Below are 16,969 nucleotides of genomic sequence, written 5' to 3'. Positions count from 1 at the left end.
TGACTATTAATATTCTTATGTTCTTTGTAAATCATTGTGTTTTGGACTATGCATGCTCTCATAATTTGTCAAGTTACTTTTATATAAATATCACCATTTTTGGTTTCCCATAATCTTTTTATTTTACAAGCTGCACGATATCTCAGAGTCGGAATTTCTAACTGAGGCTGAGACCATCTGTGATGTTGTATGCCTGGTATATGATGTCACCAATCCCAAATCCTTTGAATACTGTGCCAGGATTTTTAAGGTTTGTTCTTATGCCCATGACTAATTATAACTTTGTATACAGTTTGAAGGATCTCCAGTGTGGTGTTTCCTAGTCAGAAAGTAAAAGAATATAGACTGCAGAGTTGTTTTCAAAATATATGCATCTAAAAATCTAAAACCAACAGCGTACATATATATATATATATATATATATATATATATATATATATATATGCAGCTATGTCCCCTATCTCTGAAGCTCCTAATTTCATTCCACACTAACCGAGCCCCGGTCAGAGCAGTAACATGCTCTTATGTACCTGTGACTTTGCATTACTGGAAGGACTTCTTGGCTGTTAGCAGTGGAAATAGAGCACATATAGTGCCAGTTACCCAAAGAATGGCAGCCAGAGAAGGGAAGGAACTAGGGGCTTGCAAGGTGTAGCATTCACGTTATTAATAAGAGTCAATAGGAGGAAAAAGCGCTAGGTATAAAAAGATTTATTGTAGCATTGTTTTTAACATCAAAAACTCAGGCCGGGCATGGTGGCGCACACCTTTCAGCCCAGCACTTGGGAGGCAGAGGCAAGCGGATTTCTGAGTTTGAGGCCAGCCTGGTCTACAAAGTGAGTTCCAGGACAGCCAGGGCTACACAGAGAAACCCTGTCTCGAAAAAACAAAACAAAAAAAAAAACCAACCAAACAAACAAAAAAACACCACCAACAACAAAAAAAAACTCTCAGAAAATTCAGGCATCTAACAGTTGAAGAATAGTTTTCTAGAAAGGATGAATATCTAGTAAGATAATAAGCAAATGCTGAAAGCAATGGTTTAGATCCTGAAGTACAGAGATGATATAGCCTTATGTTTTTAAATGCTGGATCCAGCATAGCTGTAGTTGTATAAATATAAATGTATGTGTTAAAACATTAGAGGCAATATAATGAAAATGATACTTTTTATTATAGAAGATAGGTACATATTTTAACTGTTAGAAATTACAGCTATTGGGGCTGGAGAGATGGCTCAGCGGTTAAGAGCACTGACTGCTCTTCCAGACGTCCTGAGTTCAATTCCCAGCAACCACATGGTGGCTCACAACATCTGTAATGGGACCCGATGCACTCACTCTTCTGGTGTGTCTGAAGACAGAGACAGTGTACTCATGCACATGAAATAAATAAACAAATCTTAAAAAAAATTATATAGTGTCTCTTCAGAATGAGGGTTTTGTTACCTACAAGAAAAGCAGTCCTGGTCAGGCCTGGAGACGGGAGACTGACCTAGCGCTACCAAACTTTGCTACTCATTCTCTCCATTTGGAATTGTCGTTGCTTTGCTTGTGTGCGAAAGTGTTCTCATTTACATCATTATATAGTAATTTTTGAATTCGCCATCAATATTTGATTTTATTTTTTTATTCTATAGCAACATTTTATGGACAGCAGAATTCCCTGCTTAATTGTAGCTGCAAAGTCAGACCTGCATGAAGTCAAACAGGAACATAGTATCTCACCTACTGATTTCTGCAGGAAACACAAAATGCCTCCACCTCAAGCCTTCACTTGCAATACTGCTGATGCTCCCAGTAAGGATATCTTTGTTAAGTTGACAACAATGGCCATGTATCCGTAAGTACTGCTCTGTCTTCATTTTCACGTTGCATGGATCATAGTTAACATTGCATGCCATTTGCCATGCGGCATCTTTGTCACATAAAAATTGTTCAGCAACAGAAAGAAACTTTGTAATGAGAAGGGCTAAATTTGAGCAACTGCCAATTTGGTTTGAGTGTCATAAATGATCTGAGCAGTGCTTCCAGAACACTTGTATGGTTTTGATCGAGCTGTAGCTGTCCTAACAGAATAGGACGATGATAAAGCACAGCTCCCACCAAGAATCGGACAGCAATCCTGTTCTGATAAAATGAAGTTGACATCATGTTGCTTTATGCTTATAAGGCATTTTCCATATGAACACAATTTCATTTTTAAATTTTTATGTTGATAATTGACCTTTGGTGTGTGCTGAATTCTAGTCTTTTGTGAATTTACATTGAGCTTAAATTTTATGTTTGAATTCAGGATTTGCCTTTTTAAAGTGCTGTAAAAAGTTACAGGTGCAATGTCCATTATGTAAAGTTTTTGCATTGTTATAGCCATAAATTTCATGTACATTTATTATATCTATACATGCATATATATGCAAGCATATAACTATGGCTATCTTCATAGTTTACTAACTGCCTTAAAATTGCATGATCTTAATGACATCCAACTCAAGTAGTGTTTTTGTTTAAATTCTATTTTGTAACATAAGCAGCTTTTCAGGCAGTGCGTTTCTCAGGAGTTTAGAGCATACTCTGTTTATTTCTCTTGTCAGTCTTTAAGTCATTTTTCTCATGAAAACTAGAATAGAGTATAATCAATACACTATTCAAATACAACAATAATAATTGAACATTATTATAAACAAAGACTAATGCTTTCCAAAAAGGTGTTAATTGTACAAATTTTTGAAGTCATAGTATATTGGTGTTCTATTTAATACTTGGGAAAAAAAACCAGCAAACCTTTGCTTTTCTATCTGTATTGGAAGACAAGTCATTCCTATTAATATAAGATTTAAAAACCTTGTTTTACCTTTGCTTTAAGACTCTCATGTATGTTATCTGCAGAGAGGATCATTACAGAGGCAGCCTCTCCCGAGACATGGGCAGCACTGATAGAATAGAGAATTTGAGAAAAATCTGGGTCTTTCTAAAAACTGCTTTGTAAGTTACTTTTTCTTTATGATTCTGTGGGATTTGTTTACATTTCTTATAGGGTGGCCAAATCTTCTTGGTTGCTGTTAATATTTAGTTCTATCTAGAAACGCACTGCTTGGTCAGACCCCCTGCCTAGCTGTAACTCAGTGCCCTCCCTGCTGTGTCAGTACTTCTCCAGCTGCATAGGTAGCTGCAGGTGTGCCTAGAGCTGCATCTCTAAAGCACCCGTGCTAACTGGTGTGTGTGTGTGTATATATGATAAATGTACATATATGGACACTTGTATGTAACCAGCTACAAACCACTTCTCATGAAGCATCTCCCTGTTGCTCAGCACACTTTGCATCTCTCCTTTTTGGTGGGTGGAGCCATGTGTATATAGAAGAGTCAGATCGAGTTTATAAAATCACGGATGGATTTCAGTATGACAGCTGGCAGTGTCTTAGTAGCAGAGATACAATTCCTCACCACAAGCCAGATTTTAAAAAGAAATGTCTTGAACATTAATTCTCAAAATTGATTCTTGTTTTTCTTCATATTGTGAGTTAGGCACTTTTGGGGTACTGCTAATGGCCACAACCATGCCACTGCATGCTGTGGTCTCATCAGCTCTCACAAGCTAAACCAAGTCCTTTGATTGAGAAGCCTTTGAAAATGATCAGATGACCCAGGAAGTGATGGCATTATTTCATCCAATGGTGCTCTTCTCAGCGGGTTCTGTGCCAGTCAATACCTTGTCAAGGATGGTGTGATGGCTTTGTTTGACCACTGAACAGTCATTGAAGGCCCCTGCATTCTAGACAGGGCTTAGGTGAAGTGGGTTATCCCATGTGCCTGCACTAACCAGTAAAACTCCACTCAACCAGAAAGGAGTCAGCCCTTCAATTTCATAAGTGATTCAATTGGCTTACTGTAGATATTTGCATCCTTACCGGAGTGTCATCCGTCATACTTATAGCTGCTGTTTTGTAGCTGATGAAATTGACTCTGCATTTCTTCTAGTGCATATTTATGAAGCACTCTGGTTTCCTTTGGGAGCCAGGGTGCTTGGTGAATTAAAGACGATGCAGTTCATATCTTCGTAGGGTTGGCTTTTGTACGTTTGTCACCTTCTCCTTCCTGGTTTTCAGGCATGTGTGTATGCTGAGGGAGGAGGAAGACGAGGGAGCGCTTACTCAAATGCTAGCAAACCTGTCCTTTCAGTTGGTGCTATGCCTTACTCAAGTTTTATTTTTATTAATTTAGTTGAGGGTGCCATCTATTGCTGTGCATATGTATTCCACTAAATCTCATCTAATGATGATTCCACTCTCCCTCCAGCAGTTTTTTTTAAAGTGTTAGCTAATATTCCCTAGATTTTCTCCAGGGAGGAAGGAAGAACTGTTCCTGCTTACTGTGTTTTCAGCAAATGTGGAATTCTGCACAACTTTAGCATGCCCCACACTGTCCTTCTCCTTTCTACAAACAGTGTTGCTTATGCCTATTTTTTTAAGCTGGCACCCTCGGCTTGTGCCGTATTTAGAAGTGAGAACTCAACCCTGTCCTTCTGTGTGTTCACAGCCATGCCCGGTTACGCTGCATGTGCACCTGCAACAGGTGTACATTTTGCATCTGTCAGAACTTCCTCAACTCAGACTTGCTGCAATCTGTAAAGAACAAAATCTTCACTGCAGTTCTTAACAGGTTCTTAACTTTATTTACTGGGTACCAGGCATTCTGTTAAAATACAAAAGAAAACGTGGATAACTATTTATGATAGAGCTACTCACTACAAAGGCAAAAGCCAGCTGACCCCCACTAACTCCCACTGAAAGTCTCAATGTGGTGGCAATGTTTAGTTTGGGAATCATCATTAATAATGTTTTTTAATTAGTAGGTCTATTTGGGGAACTATAAAACAAGATTTGAGTATTTTTCATTACGAAAGTAGTTATCTTCCATTTTAGGACATAATATGTACATGGATGTTATAGTCTTTTGGGTGTGAGTTGTAGATTAGAAGGACTTTTGTGGTAAGGAAAAGACATGTCAATCCAAAATCAAAAGCACTGTACTGTATTTAGTTCATGTTCCTATGACATACCATATGCAGACCATACTAATATGGATTATATTGTGTTCTTGAAACCATTTATAATTCCAGAATTCCTTTTGGGAAAAAAAAGTACCTTGAATGTTTACTTGAAAGAACATGGCTTCTAGAAACAAGACTAATAATCAGCTTTAAAGGTCTTTTTTTTTCTTTTTTAGGAAAAAAGATCAAATTTATTAAAAGATCCCCAATTACTTTTTCAAGGGGTGGGGTGGGGGTTGTCGCTGACAACTAAACTCACATGTTATAAAGAACCCTTAGCTATTGAGTCACTCAGGGCTTTAAAGGTCTTAAGGAGTATGGAACAGAAAAAAGAGCTGTAGTGCTGGATTCTAAGCCTCCTCCCTCAAGTTAACTAACCCTGTCTATTCCAAATAAGCAGCTTACTTACTGAAGTCACACTCAGTGAGCTGATCTATGCCATAGCCCTAGAAAGTAAGGTATTCTCTCAGAAATGAAATGGGGAAAGGATGCATTTATTCTCTCAAAGCATTGAGCTTTCATTCTTCTCCTTACCATGCTACCCTTTTAAATGTTTTTAAATTTAAAACCTATGTAATATTAGTTTATATTTTATATCAAGGATACATCTAAGGATGAATTTGGTTTTTTTAGTCATCTAAATACAGTTAAGAGCTAGACTTGATTAAACATATGATCAAGCTAATAATAGATTTAGTTAAAAATGGCTTAGCTACTTGGCCCATCCTTGACTACTCTAGCTGCATCTGTGTCCTGGCTAGACTCTAACTGGATTAAATAATCTGGTATGTGGCCATCACCAATGTAGGAGCTGAGCCCATGAGATGCTGACTATTTGCCAAGAGTTTTAAAGGTATTCTGCAAGTGTTTTAGTGATGCTTTGAGCAGTAACAGCTCAAGAATAAGAATGTGATCTGTTTAAGTACTGCTTAAGGGGATTACCTTGCTCCTCTGTAGTAAAGTTCAGCCTGTCTTTTGAGAGTATCTTGTAATGAGACAGACTCCCCCATGGTGGGTGGCAAGAGTGTAAGGCTAGTTCAAACCAAACAAACCTAGCTGTGGTGTTGGGTTTTAAGAGTTGGAAAATTCTGAAATTCATCTGGATACTACCATGAGAATGGCTCTCTCTGCTGCCTTCTTGAGAGGTAGCTATTTGCTTACAGCTTTCTGTTTTGGAGAGAAGTTTTGCATTTGCTCTTAATTTCTTAGGTAAGATGTTTTTCCTGTAGCTTTCCTCTCTTAGTTTTAGCTCTGTCCTTTAGAACAGCTTACGGCCACTCTTCCTCGTCAACACAGCAGTCCTTCAGACTTCTTCTAGGTTATAGCATGTAGGAAAGCAGTGTGGGTAAGTGGAGGCCCAAACTCAGTTCCCAAAGGATCTAGAATTGTAGGTGAGGGTGTGGGTGGATGAAGTGCCTAGGTGTGAGGAGAGAGAGGCTGGAAGAGGCCTGTCTGCAGGAGGCACTCACTGTTATGCTCTATCCTGTGCCGGGGAGGACCACTGCTGCCTGGCTCTCTGATTCTACAAAACACTACAAATCAGAAGTTTTATGTGACGTGAGCTTGTTACATGCTACTACCCACACTTCTAATCCCACATTAGAGAGAGAAGCTGAGGCAGGAGAATCACCATGTGCTTGTGCCACAGAAGTTGTTCTCATGTGCTAGAACGAGGCCCTGTAGTGGCACACCCCTTTAGTCCAGGCAGAAGCAAGTGGATCTCTGAGTTCCAGGCCAGCCTGATGTACAGGCTTCCAGGATAGCACACCTTGTCTCAACAAACAAAAACCCACCAAAAAACAAAATTTGATGTGAAATCTTCTGGTAATTGACAGATATGCATTAAAGACTTTAGAGGGGCTGGAGAGATGGCTTGACGGTTAGGAGCACTGACTGCTCTTCCGAAGATCTTGAGTTCAAATCCCAACAACCACATGGTGGCTCACAACCATCTGTAATGAGATCTGATCTTATGCCCCCTTCTGGGGTGTCTGAAGATGACTAACATATAATAAATAAATAAATCTTTGGGCCTGAGTGAGCGGGGCTAGAGAGAGGAGAAAATAGTGTCTGAAGACAGCTACAGTGTACTTACATATAATAAATAAAATCATATTTAAAAAAAAAAGACTTTAGAAATTACCAGAACAAAGTGTGTGTGTACAAGCCACCATTTTGCAGTCTTAGTTTTAAGGTAGTCCCTTGAAAATGGAGGCAGACGGAGCCTGGTGCAGTGCTTAGATTGCTACATGTTCAAGAGCCTGTCCCAAACAAGCACAGCAGAAAAGGAGGACCCCAGGGGGTGACAGTGTCTCCGTTCTTCGCCCCACAGTTGACTCGTCACCCAAGGGAACGTATTTGGGTGTCAAGGAGAATGGAGATTTCTGTTTTCTCAGGTTTTGACAGTAGTTGGTGATTGGTCACTACTGGTTGCCGTGCTAAGCATATCTTAATTAATACTGTTGATAAAGAACTGGTATTTCATTAAAAGTCATTGATGGACTGTTAGCTGAGAGCCTCGTTCCCTCAGGAGGGCATTCACACATGCAAGAAAGCAAGCATGCTTCAACCCAGCAGCACCCCAGAGGCAGAGACAGCAGGAACTGTGTGAGTTCCCGGACAGCAAGGGCCACATAGAAGCCTTATTTCATATCTGAATATTTTCATAATTTTGTCTAAGGGTTTTATTGCTGGGAAGAGACATCATGACCATAGCAACTCTGATAAAGAAGAACCTTTAATTGGGGCCGGCTTACAGTTTCAGAGGTTCAGTCTACTATCATGGAGGAAGCACAGCAGTGTGCAGGCAGACATGGTGCTGGAGAAGCTGAGAAGTCTACATATTGACCCAAAGGCAGCAGACAGAGACTTATCACATTGGCCAAACTTGAGCATATACGAAACCTTGAAGCTTACTTCACAGTGACACTCTTCCTCCAACAAGGCCACACCTTATAGTATGCCACTCCCTATTAGCCAAGAATTCAAAACACATGACTCTATTCTAGTCTAGTCTAGTCTACTCTATTTTATTTCTATTTCTATTTCTATTCTACTCTGCAGAATTGAGGGTGGGAGGTAGGGGACAGTTCTATTCAAACTTGCCCTGCCCCCATCATATTCAATCATATTGTACTCCCTGCCCCCATACACTTGTAGCCATACCATAATGCTAAATGCATTTAGTCCTACTTCAAAAATCCCCATAGTCTGTCACAGTCTCAACAATATTTAAACGTCCAAAGGTCAAGGTCTCATGCAATCTGTTAAATGTAATACCCTATAAAATCAAAGTCAAAACATCAGATCACATACTTCCAGTATATAATGGCATAGAACATACAGTATCATTCAAAAACATAGGGAAGGGATCCAGAATTTCCTCACTGGATCAAAGCAAAACCCGAAAACTAACAGACAGACATCAAACTCTGCATCTCCATGTCAGATGTGTCTTCAGATCTCCAACTCCTTTCAGCTTTGTTGATTGCAAAACCTTTCTTTCTCTAGGGTTGGTTTCACACCCTGGTAACAGCTTTCCTCAGCAGGTATCTTTAGCAGGTATCCAACAGCTCTGGCATCTCTAACCTCTTGGGGGTCTCTATGGCAATGCAGGCTTCACCTTCGCACAATGGCCTTTCTGGGCCTCCATGCAAGGACACCCCTGACACATGCATGGCTTCAGTGGCTTTCCTTAGTCATTGAGGGAGATCGCATAACCCCTTTCTTCTATCTTGACTCTAAAGCCAGAAGTCCCACATGTCTGAAGCTGCCAAGTTCTGCTGCTTGCTGGGACTGGAACATGGCACCCTTTTTCTATTATATCTATATAACTTGCTTTCTATTTTCAGTGGTTTCCTTCACTGCCTAGGCTTGGCTGTCCTGTGACTTGCAGAGTCAGACCTTGCTCTGACTTTGAACTTGAGAGCTGCGGTGCCTCTGTCCTGATCACTTTACTAAAGGAGTGTGGTGTACACTACCACACTTGAGCTCTAGCTGCTCTCTAGTTCCTTTTCACAAGACGGAAGCTCAGCTGGGTGTGATCTTCTGTGAGTCACCACTCCCTTTATTCTGTTTCTCCATCCGTTTATCAACTTGAATCCTATGATTTAGTTCCTCCCACTTTTGGTGCCACTCTTCACAGCGTGTATTTTTCCTTGTTTAGCATGCTCTTTTTCATCAAAACACTTTCTGTAAGAGTGGACAGTAGTAACCACATAATAGAGTCTACACTAGGCTGTTTTGAGATTTCTTTTGTTAATGCAATTAATCTAAATCTCTTCACCTTGTCCTCAGGCAGACTCTTCAGACTAAGGCAAAAAGCAGCCACATTCTTCACTAAAATACCACAAGAGCACTCTCTAGGCAACATAGTCAAATCCTTCTCCTCTGAACCCTTGAGCCAGGCTCCCACAGTGCACATCATCCTCAGCGTCACTGTCTTAGGCTACTTGGATGGCCCATTGAGCAGTGCTTAAAGCATTTCACTGTTTTTCTAAATCAGAGACCCAAAATCCACATTTCTCTAAAAAAGCATGGTCACACCTATCACAGTAATACCGCACTCCAGGTACCAGTTTCTGTCTTAGTTAGGGTTTTATCACTGTGAAGAGACACCATGACCAAGGCAACTCTTATAAAGGAAAACATTTAATTTGGGGCTGGCTTACAGTCTAGTCCATTATCATCATGGTGGAAAGCATGGCATCCTGCAAATATACTTGGTGTTGGAAGAGCTGAGAGTTCTGTATCTTGATCTGAGAGCAGCAGAAGGAGACTGTGTCATACTGGCTGGACTTGAGCATATATGAGACCTCAAACCCCACCTCCACGGTGACACACTTCTTCTATACCTCCTAATAGTGTCACTTCCTAAGCCAAGCATTCAAACCCAGGGGCCTCTGGGTCCATTCCTATTGACCACCCACACGGGAAGGTCATCTGAGCTTTGCTTTCATTTCCAACACTGTAAATTTTGTTACTGGGGAAGAACACCATATGGTTCAATTTAAAGTAACTCAAAAGCTTGTGGTACAGATTCTCAGTCAGCTGCTCCTGCTTAGGACTTCAGGTTACTTTCCATTTAGTTTGTATATTGAAGAATATGATGAGGTAGAGTTTGCCTGATTTGTTCTTTAAGCATCCCTAGTCAGCGTAGAGATTATGCAGCATTTCCTGTGTATCTAAATCATCTATAAACCTGGGTTTATGAGACAGGGATCTCTGTATAGCCGTGGCTGTCCTGGAACTCACTCTGTAGACCAGGCTGGCCTCGAACTCAAATCCGCCTGCCTCTGCCTCCCAAGTGCTAGGATTAAAGGCATGTGCCACCACTGCCCAGCTTGAGGAAGCATTCTTGACTTCAGTACATACCTGGGAGAACCTGACACCTTCACGTTGGCCTCTGACCTCCACTGCAGTGCTGCCCTCCCACATTCTCCTCACCCCCCTCCCGCCCCCACAAGCAACAAAACTTGAAACAGCAACAAAGGGAGCTTTTGAAGCACACACTCATTTAAGGACTGTTGATGAGAGCTAACTGTGACAGATGCTGGTGTGACATCGGTAAGCTTTAATGCTCATCGCTTTCTCCCTGTACATTGAAGAAAAAAGGAAAAAAAAAAAATAACAAAAGCAAGCTGTCTGGACATAGTGGCTCCTGCCCATAATTCCAACTCTGGGAGGCAAAAGTGGGAGGATCCCAGGCTCAAGGCACATCACAAATCCCTGATGGAAATTAAAATAAATAAAACTAGAGATGTGGCTTAGTGATGGGATATGCAAGGCCCTGGGTTATTCCCCAAGATTACCTGGAATGAGCACTCAAAGTTGAAGCAAAAGCTGTGAGACACTTTCAGCGACATACACCTGTGATGTTACTTTAAGTCAGTGGTTCTCAGTGTTCCTAATGCTGTGACCCTTTAATACAGTTCCTCATGTTGTGGGAACCTCTAACCATAGAAGTATTTTCATTGTTTCTTCATAGCTGATATTTTGCTGCTGTTACAAATTGTAATGTAAACATCTGTGTTTTCTGATGGTCTCAGGTGGCCCCTGTGACAGAATCATTCGACCCCTACAGGGCCACACCCCCAGGTCGAGAACTACCTGCTTTAAGTCATCTCTTTGCCTGCTAGAAATGCAGACTCTGCCCGTCTCAGGCTGGATTCTTTTTTTTTTTTTTTGGTTTTTCGAGACAGGGTTTCTCTGTGTAGCCCTGGCTGTCCTGGCACTCACTTTGTAGACCAGGCTGGCCTCAAACTCAGAAATCCGCCTGCCTCTGCCTCCTGAGTGCTGGGATTAAAGGCGTGCGCCACCACACCCGGCTTCAGGCTGGATTCTTGATAATCTAGCAGTTTGGAATGTTGGAGTCATTTTTTTGTCATGGATAGTACTTTTAGTTTTCAACATTCTGAAATTCTCGGTACATAAACTCCATGACAGTGAGTGTTAGCCCCATTTGAGTGACTACTGAGGTGGTCAGGTTTTGTCAGGCAGTGCTAGTGCTTACAGCAGTGGTTTGAAGGATTTTTCTTAGTGTCTCCTGTCTACTGAGACCAGCCTCCTAAAGTTATATGGGAGACGCATGTGGCAGCTTCGGTCTCCTTGTTCAGTGTATGAATGTTTTAAGAGTACTTAGAGATTGGGTTTTTTGTTTTTTGTTTTCGAGACAGGGTTTCTCTGTGTAGCCCTAGCTGTCCTGGACCAGGCTGTAGACCAGGTGGCCTCAAACTCAGAAATCCGCCTGCCTCTGCCTCCCAAGTGCTGGGATTAAAGGCATGTGCCACCACTGCCCGGCTAGAGATTGTTTTTAACTCAGCAGTTATCTATGTGATACATAGATTTTAAATATAGAAAGCATAAGATTCAATCTGATAGAAAAGCAACCCAAAATATATGTAGTATGTTAAGTTGAAAGATGTTATTTCAATAACATCTCTGCTGTGAACTGTGTGCATGTGTGTGAAAGGTTAAAAGCCCGGGTAGCTGAGTGGGGTGCCATGCTGTTAGCAGACGACGAAGGCAGTATTACTCACCAGGTGCACGCCGTCAGCTCCATAGAAGATTCCATCTTCATGGAGTCATCTCACGGTCAGCTTTTTCTTGATGACAGGTAACGTTTCCCACCACCAGTGGGCTGGTCTTATTAGAATCTTCCCAGCTAGACAAAATCGAGATCTAAATATTCTCTTCCCTAACCTTTGAAGAAGTAAAAACAATGCCTGCTGGAAGAACTAACTTAGAATGTAGAATGAACTGTGATATCCTTTGCTGTGTAAAACATAACTGTGGGAAAAGAGACTTGGGTTGAGGATGAGCTGTGGAGTGCATGTGGTGTTTGCCTGTGTGAGGAGCACGGAGCACTGGCTTGGGTTGCAGTGGTTTCTAGGGAAGAACAGATTGCATTTGTGAGAACTAATCCAAACTTGTATAGCTATGATTAAGGTTAAGCAGTTATGTACGATTTGAACTCTTGGCTCTTACTTCCTTTGCATATGACAGTGTCTTCTTCTTTTAATGATCTGACTCTTGCTTGCCTAATTGTAAAGTAGCCAAGACTGTCTAAACTGAGCTCTTAATTCTGGAAGTTCTCATAGCACCTCTGTGTGTCCGCTTCTCTGAAAGCCCAGCCTAACTCTCTTCACTGGCACTTAAATACAGTGTTCAGATCATTGCTTTAAGCTCTGTCCTGTTCATGGTAAGCTGTCACACTCGAGACGCCTGAGGGGGCTTAGCAGTGTTACTAACTGAACATGCTCACAAACGCAGTTGTGGCACAGGCTCTCCCAGATCTTGTCATGCATAATATGGCTTCTTTTGTGCCGTTATCTTTTGATGCATCATCACATTACCTCATGCCCTTCGTTTGCTGTCGTTACCACTGCCTGTCTGACTAACATCAAGGTTTGTTGGGTTTAGTTTTTGGGTTTTTTCTCTTTCAATTAGCAGTGACCAAACTAATGCCAACTAGTCAATCTTCCCTTCTTCCTTGGAACTTTTTTAGAGGGGGGTAATTTCATTGCTCTTGAGACAGTATTGTCACTTGTCAATTAACTGCTTACAAGATAGCTTTTGATTCCTGAGGATAGAAGAGCTGTCTTCCTCACATACAATGAATGTGACCCTGAAAATGGGAGACTCTGGCCCAATTCTCATTTTGAAGGATTACGGTGACATTAAGAAGTCTTCAGCTGGTTTATCTGACTTCATTTCCCACGTGACAAAAATATAGGAAAATTTAGGTGTTAGCTTCTGAATAGTCTCTAATTGTAAAGACATTTGTCTTTACTGAAGTCTATTTGTGTGTAGTAGCTATATCGATCAGTGTTTTGCGTGAGCATTACTGTATGCAGTTAGCCTGACAAGTGTGCTAACACTTCCCCCAGATAGACAGTTAGATGAGTACTGTAACTTTTCCTACTAATAATGTTTTAAATATTAATTGTATTTTCTGACTGCAGGCACGTGACACAAGCTGACCTCAAGAGCTCAACGTTCTGGCTTCGCGCAAGCTTTGGTGCTACTGTCTTTGCAGTTGTGGGCTTTGCTATGTACAAAGCACTACTGAAACAGCGATGATTAAGGAAAGCACCGGCCTACCAAAACACATACTTCTAATGTACATTCTGAATGCTTTAAATTCTGCTAGAATATTGAGATATTTATACATGCAGAGTTACTTTATTAATATTTGTAATTCATGCATAAGAGTATTTTACTCATAGTAATGACTGCAGTATTGACTGGCATGTGGAAAGAAAACATCTTAGTAGCCAAATATAAGTGGCTAAATTTCAGAGGCCAAAAGGGAATATTTTGTAAATAATGTACATATTCAAGCAAGATACGGTCTCCTGAACTGACTTCTAGAAATGGTGTTTCCAGACATTTCTACAGTAGTGTTCTAGTGTTCACTTGGCTCACCCTGCTAGGTTTCAGTCACCCAGAGATTGTGTTTACTCAGGCATCACGTATTTATTTCAAGGTGACTCAGAACGATCCTTTGGCTTCTGTAGCCGTTTCTCTCCATTTTTAAGATCACACAGGAGACAAGGTCAGCTTTCCAAAACCACTCTGTTTCCGTCACTTACGGTAGGCCGGCTTCAAAGCCATCATGAAACCTAGAAAGTTGTGGAGCTGAGTATGTGGCTGAGGGCCTGAGGCAGGAGCAGGTGGCGGAGGTTACCTGTGTCACCACATTGCTTCTTTGTCAGAGTGTGGATTTTATAGCCCTTTCAATCAAACGGGGAAAACAGTTTGTATATTATCAATGTTTTTAGTTACAATAAAGAAGCCGCCCTGACCACTGCTGAATCCCACCTGAAGTGAAACCGTCCTCGAATGGCCGTGTCTGTGTAGTTATTGCCGTAGCTGCATGTGTCATGATGTGTTCTGTATCTGGCCAGGATAACCTAGAGGCAACACTTTTTTAATGGTAAAATAAATCTAATGAATATAAACTCTCACAATAAACCTATTTTTTCCATCATTGACCTTTTCAAGTATTTAAATAAATAACTGCTGTGTACTGTGATCTTGAAGTTTTTTGTCTTCTGAGGTGACTGTCTCTGTCCAGATGTGAGTGTGCTCCTTTGGTTTCTACCTTTCTTAGTTTAGACATTATTTTTATACAAAAAAATACTAATCGGTAGGAAGGAAGTTGTAGGATGTGTGTAGGAGATCTACTTAGAGGGCTGTGGCGGAGGTCTGCCTGCCCTGCCTGCCCTTCTGACTGTCATGATGGCGCTTCCTTCTGTTGTTGGGAGGATATTTTACACAAGATCACCCTTCCTTAGCAACAGTAACGACTTAGCCAGTTACAAACCTGTTCGCCTGCTTGTTCCCCTCTCCTTCCTCTTCCCATTTTCATTCTAAATTTGAAGAAAAAAAATTAAACGTGGAGAACCTCATTTTTATTTTCCTTATTATTATTTTTATTACATTTGTCTTTATTTTGTGTATCTGTGTGTACGTGGACCTGTGTGTGCCATGGCCTGTGTGTGGAGCTCAGAGTCGAGTTAGAGGAGTCAGTTCTCTGGTACAGTGTGGGTCTTGGTGATAGAACATCAGGCTTGGTAAACAGATGCCTTTATCTGCTGAGCCATCTTTGGGCCCTTAATTTTGATTGTTTTCTGAGAATTTTCCATGTATCAAATAAATTGATCTCAGTTATATACTTTTCAAAGACAACTGTTTCTTTCCTTCTGCATTTCTCTTTGCTTCAACTAAAATATTGTTTCAAATAAATAGGCCTAATAGATGGCTGTGTTTGTGAGAAACGGGAAGGAAAGTAATTTATGGAGAAGTGGAAAGTGGCCGGGCACACACCTTTAATCCCAGCACTCAGGAGGCAGAGGGAGACTAATGTCTGTGTTCTAGTTCAGAGAATCCCTTATTAAAGGTAGGTGGGGTGAGTGTGTGTGGAAAGTGCTGGGTTTAATATTTAAACTTTTTTTTTAATCTTGTTTTTTGTTTGTTTTGGGATTTTTGAGACAGGGTCTTACTTATGTACTTTGGCCTTGAACTCCCTTTGTTGACCAGAGAGGCTTCAGATTTATAGATGTACCTCTGATCAAAGTCTTAAAGGCAAATGCCGCTGTGCCTGGCTAATCTTTTCATTTTATGATAAATATCTTTGGTTCACACAAAGTCAGAGAGGATAGTGGCCCCTTTTGTCTTTTTTGGTGTCTGACCTACAGTGCGAAGCCTGGATGCCCTCCCTGTGTCTGTCAGTTGAATGGTGTGAGTGGCAGTCCTGGCACAGCCTTCCTCATCGGCCTGTGGATGTGTAGGTGTGTCCCTTCGTGTTACACTTTAGGAACTAGTTTGGGAAGGTACAGTAAGAGGTGTCTTCTGGCTGTGACAGTGTGCTCTCAAAGTGCTGAGAATACTCAGAAAAACGAGGGAGCTAATAACTAAAGGATCAAAGGAAACCCACACACTCATCAATAGCATCGTCTCAGAAATTGACGATTATGAGGCCATTTGTTGCGATGTTTTAATGAGCAATAAGGCATTTTTAGAAGAACTGTCACTGTGAAAGATTATTGTTCTGTGTCTTAATCACAGACACATCCTCTCCCTTAGTGGCTGGAGGTCTTTGAGCTCTTACATCATCATCTAACACACTTGACCAGAAGATTTCCCCTGTTGTAGGTAAAGGCGAGTACTGGAGTAAGAGTGAGCTGTGGTGTTAGGTGTTAGGGAACACATAGCCATTCTGAAGTGACCTACAAGATGAAAGCAGAGGGATTGCAGCCATCTTCTCGTGCATTTGCACGTCAGCAGACTGGAAGGCACCAAAGGACAGTACAATCCCAAGTGAAATGAGAACCTCCTGGTCTGCAGGAGGGTGTTGCAATGAGAGCAGCCAGAAGAAGCAGGTGAGTGCGCAGTCTCTATGGTAGAGCATAAACTGTTCTAAACATGCCCTTAGAATGCAAGGAAGATTCGCTTTCCGCCCCCCTTTGTCTGAATTGTACTAGTGTAAGTCAATATAAAAGCCTCTTTAAAATGTACAGTTGTTTGTGTCTTTGGATGGTTGCTTCCAAGACCTTGCATGAGTACCAAAGCTGAGGTGTGTGTGTGTGTGTGTGTGCGCGCGTGCGCGCGTGTGTGATGCGTGTGCTAGATGTATATATAATATTTGTATATAACCCACATACCTCCTTTATACTTTAACTCATCTCCAGACTGCTTATTCTAACTAGTGCTTACAATGTGTTTTCCAGTATGAAAGCATGTAAATAGTTACTATAAAAAGTTCTCAAGGAGAGATGTCTGCATGTATTCAGAACAAATGGAGTCACACTAACCCAAAGCACGTAGCATATGGGTGAGATGCATGCAAGCTGCTCCAGTGAATGCTCTAGAGAGCACAGGTCTGGGGAGGGCTGGAGATGACATCAGGGGGCGC

General features: G+C 41.3%; 1 protein-coding gene across 7 annotated transcripts in view; it reads left to right on the top strand.

Moving 5' to 3' along the window:
• Rhot1 (ras homolog family member T1) overlaps window positions 1-14,542 on the top strand; it is a 63,081-nt gene extending 48,539 nt beyond the window's left edge. For 2 of the 7 annotated variants that reach the window (XM_029483400.2, XM_085829764.1), the window contains exons 17-22: window positions 131-250; window positions 1,640-1,842; window positions 2,889-2,984; window positions 4,539-4,661; window positions 12,023-12,166; window positions 13,515-14,542. In XM_029483400.2, coding sequence (XP_029339260.1) covers window positions 131-250; window positions 1,640-1,842; window positions 2,889-2,984; window positions 4,539-4,661; window positions 12,023-12,166; window positions 13,515-13,632 — 804 coding nt within the window. In that variant the 3' untranslated portion in view covers window positions 13,633-14,542. The remainder of the gene's footprint in view (window positions 1-130; window positions 251-1,639; window positions 1,843-2,888; window positions 2,985-4,538; window positions 4,662-12,022; window positions 12,167-13,514) is intronic. The other 5 variants (XM_029483401.2, XM_021175385.3, XM_021175386.3 and 2 more) reach the window with 5 other exon arrangements.
• The last annotated feature ends 2,427 nt before the right edge of the window (window positions 14,543-16,969 follow it).

Source organism: Mus caroli, unplaced genomic scaffold, assembly GCF_978045245.1.
Source record: "Mus caroli unplaced genomic scaffold, Mus_caroli_1 scaffold_13, whole genome shotgun sequence".
Classification (NCBI taxonomy): Eukaryota; Metazoa; Chordata; class Mammalia; order Rodentia; family Muridae; genus Mus; species Mus caroli.
The sequence above is the reverse complement of the archived record's forward strand: the minus strand, read 5'-3'. Positions and strand labels throughout refer to the sequence as shown.